This window comes from Fukomys damarensis, unplaced genomic scaffold, assembly GCF_012274545.1.
Source record: "Fukomys damarensis isolate Sample0158 unplaced genomic scaffold, DMR_v1.0_HiC HiC_scaffold_12, whole genome shotgun sequence".
In the NCBI taxonomy this organism is placed as follows: Eukaryota; Metazoa; Chordata; class Mammalia; order Rodentia; family Bathyergidae; genus Fukomys; species Fukomys damarensis.
The window spans coordinates 8,933,102-8,943,950 of record NW_022900924.1 but is presented as its reverse complement, the minus strand read 5'-3'; the positions used below and the strand labels follow the sequence as shown (position 1 = coordinate 8,943,950).

The following is a 10,849-nucleotide window of genomic DNA, read 5'->3' as shown; positions in this document are numbered from 1 at the left end:
CCCCCCCCCCCCCATAGCTTAGCAAAGCGCACCTGCTCCATGAACTCGAACACAGCCGGTGTGGCGATGGTGGCTGGCGCCTCCTCGATGATCTTCTGATGCCGCCGCTGGATGGAGCAGTCCCGCCCGAACAGTGACACGGCATTCCCGTACTGGTCAGCCAGGACCTGGACCTCCAGGTGCCGGGCGTGCCGGGCCAGCTTCATGAGAAAGACAGGCGAGCCTGGGACCTCACTCTGCACCTGTGAGTAGCAAAGCCGCTCAGTCTCCGAGCTGCGGGGGCTTCCGAAGTTCTCAGAAGACAGCATCAAACACAGCCTCTCCGTGGATTGCTTATTTTCGACTTTTTTACCTCTCTCAAAGACATGACATTCTCTGGTTTTTAAGTAAAACATTGTGCAAAGGGCAAAATGTCCCCACAGTCATATTTCTTAAAGATGATGCACTAAGAGGGGCAGCCACGCTCAGTCTGCCGCCCGCAGCCAGGTGCCAGGAGGGGTCAGTCTCACACTGTGCCACCGTCCGATTCATCCATGAGCTCGGATTTCCCACACTACAACTTCAGGGAGCCTAATGTTGGATCCCAGAATCTGCCTCTCAACATATATACACATATGTATATATATGTAAACATGTGTATATGCGTGTGTATATATTTATGTATATGTATATATATGTATGTTATATCCAGATAGGGAAGGAGGGAGGGGTTGAAGGGAGGGCAGGGGAATGGGGAAAAAAAAATAAGAACCAAGATAGATTATGTAAAGGTATAAATTTCCAACAACAAATGTCATATTGTATACATTAAACATACCAATACAATTAACTTTAAAAAATAAATAAGATAGGGCTGGGGATTTAGCTTAGTGGTTCTGCTGCCTGCCTCTTAAGCGCAAGGTCGCTGAGTTCTATCCCCGGCACCAAAAAAATAAATTAAATAAATAAATAAAGTCATTAGGGATGAAAAAACAATATCCAAGACAAGATCCATGCCTCTGAAAAGCTTCTTGCAGTCTCTTAGGATTTTAAACTTCTATTTGTTGTCAAATTAGTCAGGTGTTCAAGTGATTTATTATCTGCACAAAATACTAAACATTCTACATGACCAACAGTACATATGGAGACTAGTAACAGCAGGTAACAACTCACTGGAGGGGAAATAGATTTGGCCAGAAAAGATTCATGGTTGATTGACTCACAGTTATTTAAACATTTTTTACTTTTCCAGTTTTTAAATGGGACCTAATTTTCAAAGCTGAAAGTTAGTCTATAAAATATTTCATGTGGTATTCTTCAAAGATCTTTTTGGAGTAAAAAAACAGAAAATTGAATTTTATTAAACAGCTATACATCTAATAGTTTTTAGTGTTTGTACAGTATGTGATTATCATTAAAATAAATAACATTCAAAAAAGATAATGCACTGACTGCAGTTACTGTTTATGACCTACCATTTTAAATATTTTAATATAGAAGAAAAAGTGGTTTAGACTCTACAAAATATACATAGGAATAAGGGCTAGGAAAAAAACCCTAGAAATATTAAAATAGTTTGCTTTAAGAATGGGAAGGTGGTCAGTATGATTTTATTTAAACAAAGACAAGAACACACAAAGTTTACTACATGCCCAAGCATGGGAATATTAGATACCAGGATAACCTTTCTAAAATAATATTATTAAAAAGGAAAACATGAGCTTTGCATGATGGTACTATAATCTCAGCATTCTAGGAGCCCAGCCTGAGTAACTTAGTGACTTATCAAGAACCGATCTCAAAATATTTTTAAAAAACTGAAAAACAAAAACAAAAAACTGGAGAAGTAGCTCTATGCAAAGGCCCTCGTGTTTTTTTTTTTTTTTTTTTTTTGGAGACAGGTTCTCACTGTGTAGTTCAAGCTGGGATAGAGCTCACTATATAGCCTAGGCTGGCCTTGAACTCATGCCAAAGGCCTAGATTTAATCTATATTACTGAAAGAAAAGGGAAGGGGAGGGGAGGGGAGGGAAAAAAGAAAAAAAAGAAAGGAAGGAAGGAGAAAGAGAGATAGACAGACAAAGGAAGCAAGCTAGCTAACTACCCACAGCTATAAACAGGTGAATATATAATGTACAGTGTGCTCCTACAATTAAAATTGATCATCTAAAAACACTAAAAATACCGAGACTCCAACAGTACCCACCCCTTGACATGTGAATAGTCACAAACAGGTATGTGGACCCTTTACCATCTACGAAATCCTTTAAAGATGCAGTGATTCACAGAATCAAACCATCTATAATAGTGGCATAAAAATCAACACAAACCATGGTCTTCTTTAGCAATGTAAGTACATATTTGCTTCAAAATTCAACATAGGATGTAGCTCAGCAGTAGAGACCTTGCCTAGCCTATGTGAGGTCATGCTCGGGTTCAGTCCACAGCACCACAAAATAACAACAATAAAACAAAAAAAAATCAGAAAATATAAACACAGTTATAGACCCATCTCTTACAAATATCTTCTCCAGGGTTATGGAACTCTGCTAACAGAAATAATCCAGAGGTCAACAACCAAATAAAATAATTCCTAAAGCCATGAAAAACAAGCAAGAACAGCTCACTTGTCGGAAAAGCATGGGGAAATCCTCAGCGCTCTCAGCTTTTCGGATTCCTTTCCCTCCGCCGCCTTCAGAAGCTTTGATCATCAGCGGAAAACCAATTTTTTCTGCTGCCTGGGAGTAAGGACAAACAGGGCTCTTTAGAGTTGACACAGGTGCCAGGACTACTGAGGGAGGAAAAAGTTCTAGCGCGCCAGCCAGTCTTCATTTACCTCCAAGCCTTCATCGACATCTTTCACACAACCCTGGTTATAAACATCTTCTGGGACACTGATTTGTTTCCCCTGCTGCAGTTCCTCCTCCGCCCACTCCACTGTCAGACCTGGAGAGTAACAAAGAAAGCACATGGTCCCCGAGAATGGCAGAAACAATAGCCCAGAAACCAAAGGGTCTCTCCCTGCCTAAGCTGCTCTAGACCGAAAAGCCTCACACCATCTCTTTCATTTCCCACACCATGAATGGGAATTGAGCTGAAGAAATTCACTTAAAATCATGGTCTTGAGGTGCAACCATTTACCAATAAATAACTCCGCTTTCTTTTTGGCAGAGTAGTACTCCATGGTATATGAATAGCACATTTTCTTCATCTGTTCATCTGTTGATGAGCACATGGGCCATTTCCAAGATACAGCTATTATAAATTGTGCTGCTATAAACGTGAGTGTGCATATATCACTGTGGTATGATGCTTTTAACTCTTTCGAGAAAATACCAAGAAAGAGAATAACTGGGTCAAACGGAACTCCTAGTTTCAGTTTTTTGTAGAATTTCCACACTGATTTCCTTGTGTTTGTACCAATTTATACTCCCAACAATGGACAGGGTAGGACAGGGTACCTTTTTCCCCACAGCCATCCCAGCATTTGTTACTGGTTGATTTCTTAATAATAGCCATTCTTTCTGGAGTGAGATAGAATCTCAGTGTAGTTTTGATTTGCCAATGACCAGTGATGTTGAACATTTTTTCATATATTTATTTGCCATTTCTACTTCTTCGTCTGAGAAATGTCTGTTCATTTCAGATGCCCAGTTTTGGATTGTGTCTTTGAATTTGAGGAGGTCTTTTGTTTTGTTTTGTTTTTTAGTTCTTTATATATTCTAGATATTAATCCTTTATCTGAGCAATAGCTGGTAAAATTTTTTTTTCCCAGTCTGTGGGTTGTCTCTTCACTCTGTTGGTGGTTTCTTTTGCTGTGCAAAAGCTTTTTATTTATCTTTTTGTTGAGTTTATCAGTACATTTTAGGTATTCAGTAGTTACATTCATTATTAGGATCTTGTACCTTTACATGACAGGTCTTGGTTCTCATTTTTTCCCCTTGTCCCTGCCCTCCCTTCACCCCCTCCTACCCTCCCCATTTACAAACACTTTATTTCCACTGCAAAAGCTTTTTAATATGTGATCTCAGTTGTTAATTCTTTGTATCATTTCCTTTGTCATCAGGGTTTTGTTCATCAAGTCTTTGCCTACACTTATGTCTTCAAGAGTTTTACCTGTTCTATCTCAGCAGATTATATTTAGGCCTTTGATCCATTTTGATTTTAGTTTAGTAAAAGATATGGGTCTAGGTTCAATCTTCAGAATGTGGACAGCCAGTTTTCCCAGCACCATTTATTAAAGAAGCTATCTTTCTTCCAGTGAAGGTGTTTGGCCCCTTTGTCAAAAATAAGGTAGCTGAGTGTTCTTGGAGTTGTTTGTGCATCTTCTACTCTGTTCCACTAATCATCAGGTCTGGTTTTGTTGACAATATCATGCTATTTTTATTACGGTAACTCTGTAGTAAAACTTCAAATTAGGGATTGTGATGCCCCTGCCTTGTTCTTGTTGCCCAGTATTGCTTTTACTTTTGGGTCTCTTCTTGTTCCATATGAATTTTAGGATTATTTTCTGTAGTTCTGTTTATACGATTGGTATTTTGATTGAGATTGCATTAAATCTGTGTAACACTGTTGGAAGTATGGCCATTTTTACTGTATTGGTTCTGCCCATCCAAGAATAGGGGATATTTTTCCATTTTCTGATATCCTCTTCCACATCCTTCATCAGGGTACTGTAGTTTTCAATGTAAAGGTCTTTCACTTCCTTCATTAGATTGATTCCTAAGTATTTTATTTTTCTTGATGCTGTTGTGAAGGGTGTCATTTTTCAAAATTTCTCTCCCAGTGAGTTTGTTATTCATGTACAGGAACGCTAAGGATTTCTGAGGGTTGACTCTGTATCCTGCTGTGCTACCAAATTTGGTTAACTCTAGGAGTTTTTTGGTGGAGTTTTTGGGGTCTTCTATGTAGAATATAATCTCATCAACAAATAATGATAGGGTCGGGATTTAGCTTAGTGGTGCCGCTGCCTACCTCACAAGCTCAAGGTCCCGAGTTCGATCGCCGGTCCCCACCACACACAACAAAATGATAATTTAACCTCTTCCTTTCCCATCCATATTGCCTTCTCTAGTCTAACTGCACTAATGTTTCCAGAACTATACTGAAAAGGAGTGGTGACAGTGGACATCCTTGTCTTCTTGGTTTTAGAATGAAGGCTTTCAGCTTTTGAGCATTTAGTATGATGCTGGCTGTTGGTTTGTCATAGATGGCTTTTATCAGATTGAGATAAAGATTTTCTATTACATTCTGTAGGGTTTTTATCATGAATAGGCGTCGGACTTCGTCAAATGCTTTTTCTGCATCTAAACTATTGTACTGTTTTCTCTTGTGTGAGAAACCCTAAGAGTAAATAAGGAGCAAAATGGAGGCTAGATATTGGGAAGTAGTAAGAACATATTCAAATGGGAAGAGGAACAAGGAAGGGAAGGCAGGGAAAGTGAAAGAGGAAAAAAATGGAAACATAGCTTCTGTAAATGAGGATGGGAAGAGGACGGAAGGAAGGGAAGGGGAGTGGAAAAAAAGCAATGGTATATTATGTACAGGCACAAATTCCCTATGATGAATGTGATCATTATATATGGCAAATAGGTACTAATAAAAAATTAAATTAAAAAAAGAAATTCAGACTGCTTCTACTGATAGCAACATCTGATCTTAAATACAAAAAACTCCTAATTCTCCCCCAGGGAGTCATTTATATAGGACTCACGTGAGGATTCCAAAACACGTAAAGGCTTAACAAAGAAAATAAATTTTCCAAACTGGAAAAATTTTCAACCTTCAGAAGAATATATCAAGCTTTCTAGAGGACTCCTGAGACATTTTCCTGTCTAGATTTTAATTTGTTCTAGAAATTCCACTTTCAGGAATTTATTCTAAGATGGTAATGAAGCACATACAGATTTAACAGAAAAGATTACCAAAGCTCCATTCCTCAGGTTATTTTCAAAACTAGAAAACAAATCAGGAAAAAACCTAAATTGTATAACTGTGGAGGATTATTAAGTAAATTATAATACATCCATGTATAATCTATGCAGGCATTTTAAATGATGTAAAGTACATTTACTGACCTAGAAAGATATTCAACCATGGCGGGGGGGGGATCACAACCTAGGAAATATCAGATCTGATTTTTTTTTTTTTAAAGGCTATGCCTGCAAAAAAGGCTGAAAAAATGGCAATTACACTGAAATAAATATTCAACACATCCAGGTGTGGTGACACACATTGACACTCTCAGCTAATCGGGAAGCTCAGGCAGATGGATCCCAAGTTCAAGACCAGCCTGTCAACTCAGCAAGACTCTATCTCATGATAAAAATTTAAAAGCCTGGGGGTGTAGTTCAATGGTAGAGCGCTTGCCTAGCATGTGCAAGGCCTTGGGTTCAATTTCTAATTCTGCAAAAGAAAGAAAAGAAATGCTCAACATTGGATCAGAGGATTATGATGATTTTTTTTTTTTTTTCAGTACTAGGGACAGGGATAGAACTTGGGTCCTTGCACTTGCAAGGCAGGCAGCAGAACCACTGTGCTAAATCCCCAGCCCTATGATGATTTCTATTTCTGTGTGTGTGTGTGTGTGTGTCCTATCTAAGTTGTCAACAATGGAACTGTACTGCTTAGGTAATAACATTTTTAAACAAAATAATTATCAAAGCCTAGTCTGATCATTCCAACCACCTACTTCAGTGAGATTGGGCTAGAAGTTTCCCCCAGGTGAAGCTGAGGATCCCTTACCACTTCCGCTCCAGGGCAGGGTGGGAATGTCCAGGGTCTGAGCCACAATGGTGGAGGCGATCTTATCTCCCAAGGCCCACATGGCCTCACCGGGGGGTCCTGGGGAATAGGGCAAGAAAAAGAGCAGAACCCAGTCAACCACAAAGACCTGTGAGGCTGAGTGCCAAGCAAGTGCACGGTGGAAGGGCCAAGTGTGTGCAAGATGAAAAAGTATTCAGCACCAGCTCTCCAGGAACTTGACCTCTCATCAGGGAGGAAAAGAATCTGTTAATCTGCTGTCACATGGGTCACCTTTTTACACCTAAATTGTAAGCCTGCTCCAAGTTACAACTGACATGTGGGGCATATGAAAAATTCACCTTGAAGGGATGCCAAAAGCTGGACTAAGGGGGCAAGCTAGCACCCCAAAAAGCTGGACCAAACTTGGGTCTCTAAAGAGTCAGACATAGGAAATACCTTCTTCTTTGTGGGCCCAATGATTTCTGTCCTAATCACTCAACTTTTCCAGGACAGCTGGCTCTCAGTTCCACCTGAATTCAGTATTTGAGGAGTCATCCATCACAGATATGTATATTTTTAAAATTGTATCTGTACTGAACATGTATAGCCTGTTTTGTCATTATCCATAATACAGTGCATATAGCATTTATATCATATTAGGTATTACAAACAGTAAAGAGATAACTTTAAGTGCATAGAAGGGGTGGGGGAAAGAGCTCAGCTGTCTAGCATAGGAAGGCCCTGAGTTCAATTCTGGCACTGCAAAAAAAAAAATTTTTTTTTTCAAGTACACAGGTTATAGGCAAATATTGTGTCATCTTACTTAAGAGGCTTGAGTATTTGTGGATTTGGGTATCTATGAGAAGGCATGCAACCAGTTCCCCAAGGTTATCAAGAGATGTGTGCACATATACAGAGTAAACACATAAAGTATACAAATAATAGTGTTGAAACCAGCCAGGCACAGTGGTGCACAGTTACAATCCCTTAACTCTGGGAAAGCTGAGCCATAATTCAAGCAATTTAGCAAGATCCTGTCTGAATGAATGAATGAATGAGCTCCAAGGATGTAGCTGAATGCAAAGGGCCTGGGTTCAATCCCCAGTACCACACACACACACACACACACACACACACACACACACACACAAAACGTCCTAAAATCAATAAATGCCATGAGAGAGTAAGTAACATTTTACCAAATACGTGCTACAAATAAGAGACTCTGGTCCCAAGGAATTAAGAGCAATCTAAAGCCTGAGAGCTACCCAGACCAAAAAGCCACTCTATCAGAAATGGGACCCCAAACTTAATCAGAAATCTGAACTTGGCTGATCCCTCAGATCCAACAGAAACACTAGCCAGGGGCTCTGCTGGACCCAGAGTGAGCCCTCTGTGGTAACCATGGTAACTAACAGTTATTCCTGTGGCCTGGCCAACTTCCCCTTCGCCCCACCCATTACCCTGATTCATCCACTACCCACAACGAAAGGTGACGCGGGAAAGCAAATTGACCCCAGATTTCCAAGGCAACACCAGAAAGAGACTCTGCCCCAGGTGAGCATCCACCAATGCCCCAATCCACACACACGTGACAGAGGAACGCACTGTACCTAAGAATGCAATCCTGTGCTTGCACAGCAGCTCTGGAAGCTTGGGGTTTTCTGAAGCATGGCCCCAGCCAGCCCACACTGCCTGCAAACACAGAAAATGGGGGAACAAAGATCCGCCATGAACCCACCTCCCACGACCCCAAAGGCTCTGCTGTGTTAGTCTATTCTGAACTCTGGAAATCTTTCAGAGCTCGGGGTGCATCACCCCAGCGTGGGCACATGCGGGGACCCTGACCCAGTTACCTGCACAGGTATTCTCTTGGCGATATCTACAATCAGCTCCACATTGGCGTAGTTGTTGTTGTTGGGCCCTCCTGGGACGGGGACGTACTGATCTGCCATCTTAATGTACTCTGGAATTCAACAGGAGGGGAAAGGGAAGAAGAGTACTGACAGACGGAAGTCAACTGCAGACACGTTCCAGCCGTGTGAACTGTGAAGATTCCATGGCAATGGACAAACCTGTGAAAATCTGACGATGGCTGACAATGATTTTAAACATGTGAAAATGCATGCTCTGGACGAGGAAACAAAAGAAAAAGGAAGCAGTCTGGCAGGATGGTGAGATCAGAGGTGAGTTTTTAAAATTCCTATTTAAAGTACTTAAAGTTTATCTTACTGTTGTGTGACCATTAAACAACACAACAAGCTGGGTACAGTGACACAGGCCTATAATCCCAGCTACTTCAGAGTCTGACGCAGGAAGATCACGAGTTTGAGGCCAGCCTGGGCAGCTCAGGGAGAAACTGTCTCAAAAAATAAACAAAAGCTAGGGATGTAGCTCAGTGGCAGAGCACTTGCCTAGCACATGTGAGGCTCTGGGTCAATGCTTAGTACCAAAACAAAAACAATTTTTTTTTAACTTGGGGTAAAAAAATGCATAACAAAATTTAGTAGTTGTACGTATATGCCTATCATTGTGAAATAGACCTCCAGGACTTTTTCTTCTTAGAAATGTGGGATTCCATACTCATGAACAACTCCCCTTTTCCTTCCCTGAATTCATCGGTACCCACAGTTCTATAATCTGTCCCTATGAATCTGATTATTTTTGTTACCTTTTTTCATTTTGTTTTTGCAAGACAGTCTCACTGTGTATCTCGGGCTGGCCTTGAATTCACCGTGTAGTTACGACTTCCCTTGAAGCCGTGACAATCTTCCTGCCTCAGCCCCGATTGTGGGATCACAGGCATGTACTACCAGGCCCAGTTCTAGGTAGTCCTATGAGTGCAATCACAGGGTGCTGGTATTCTTGTAAGTGGTTTATTTCACTTTAGAATAATGCAATTTATGCTGCAGCTTCTGTCAGGATTCCTTCCTTTTAAAAAATCGTTCATACATGTGTGTAATACATTTTGATTATATCCATCCCCCCTTTACCTCCCTTACACCCCTCCTCTCTGTTCCCTTCCTCTGTCAATTAATAGTCTCCCTTCTATTTTCATGTCTTGTGGATTCCACATATCAGGGAGAACATGTGACACTTATGTTACTATATAAGGCTTACTTTGCCTAACATGATCATCTTTAGTTCCATCCATTTTCCTGAAATCACAAAATTTCACTCTTCTTTATCGCTAAGTAATACTCTACTGGTTGCAGATACCACATTTCCTTTACCTATTCATTTGTTGATGGGCGCCTAGACTGGTTCCATACTGTGGTTATTTTATATTGCACTGCAATAAACAGGGCTAGGCAGGTATCCCTACAGGATGCTGGCTTTAACTCCTTTCAGTATATGCCAAGGAATGGTGTAGCCACATCAAAAAATAGCTCTATTTTTAGTTTTGAGAAATTTCCACACAGGCTTCTATAGTGGCTGTAGTAATTTCCATTTCTGCTGGCTTTGGAGAAGGACTCCCCCAGCCCCTAATGCATCCTCCCCAGCATTAGCCATTTTTGTTTTTGTATCTCGATAACAGACATTCTGACTAGGGTAGGGTGCGATCTCAAGGTAATGTGGATTTGCATCTCCCTGATGGCCAAAGATGTTGAACATTTTCTCATGTACTTATTGGCCATTTGGACTTATTCATTTGAGGAGTGTCTATTAAATTCATTGCCTATTTACTGATGGGGGAGTTAGTGTTTTTCAAGTTCTTTTATATTCTAGATATTAATCCTCTGTCAGAAGAGTAGTTGGTAAAGATTTTCCTATTCTATTGGTTGTCTCTTTATTCTGCTGGTTGTTTCCCTTGGAATGCAGAAACTTATTTGATGGAGTTTCATTTGTTGATTTTTGCTATTATTTCCTGTGCTAATGGAATGCTATTCAGAAAGTCTTTGCCTGTGGCCTATGGCTTCAAGTGTTTCCCTTATGTTAGCTTCCAACAGTTTCAAAGTTTCTGATTTTATATCTAGGTTTCTGATCTCATATGAACTGATTTTTGTAATGATGAGAGATCTTCTTCATATGGATATCCAGTTTTTCCAGCACCATTTGTCAAAAAGGCTGTCTTGGGCCGAGGATTTAGCTCAGTGGTTCTGCTGCCTGCCTCACAAGCACAAGGAC

General features: G+C 40.5%; 1 protein-coding gene across 6 annotated transcripts in view; it reads right to left on the bottom strand.

Moving 5' to 3' along the window:
• Nucleotides 1–10,849, bottom strand: part of Acacb (acetyl-CoA carboxylase beta) — a 127,397-nt gene that overhangs the window by 72,308 nt on the left and 44,240 nt on the right. For all 6 annotated transcript variants that reach the window (XM_033762390.1, XM_033762388.1, XM_033762389.1 and 3 more), the window contains 6 exons: nt 8,578–8,687; nt 8,335–8,416; nt 6,722–6,820; nt 2,814–2,923; nt 2,605–2,715; nt 33–242 (listed from right to left, as the gene is read on the bottom strand). In XM_033762390.1, the coding sequence (XP_033618281.1) occupies nt 33–242; nt 2,605–2,715; nt 2,814–2,923; nt 6,722–6,820; nt 8,335–8,416; nt 8,578–8,687 (722 nt within the window). The remainder of the gene's footprint in view (nt 1–32; nt 243–2,604; nt 2,716–2,813; nt 2,924–6,721; nt 6,821–8,334; nt 8,417–8,577; nt 8,688–10,849) is intronic.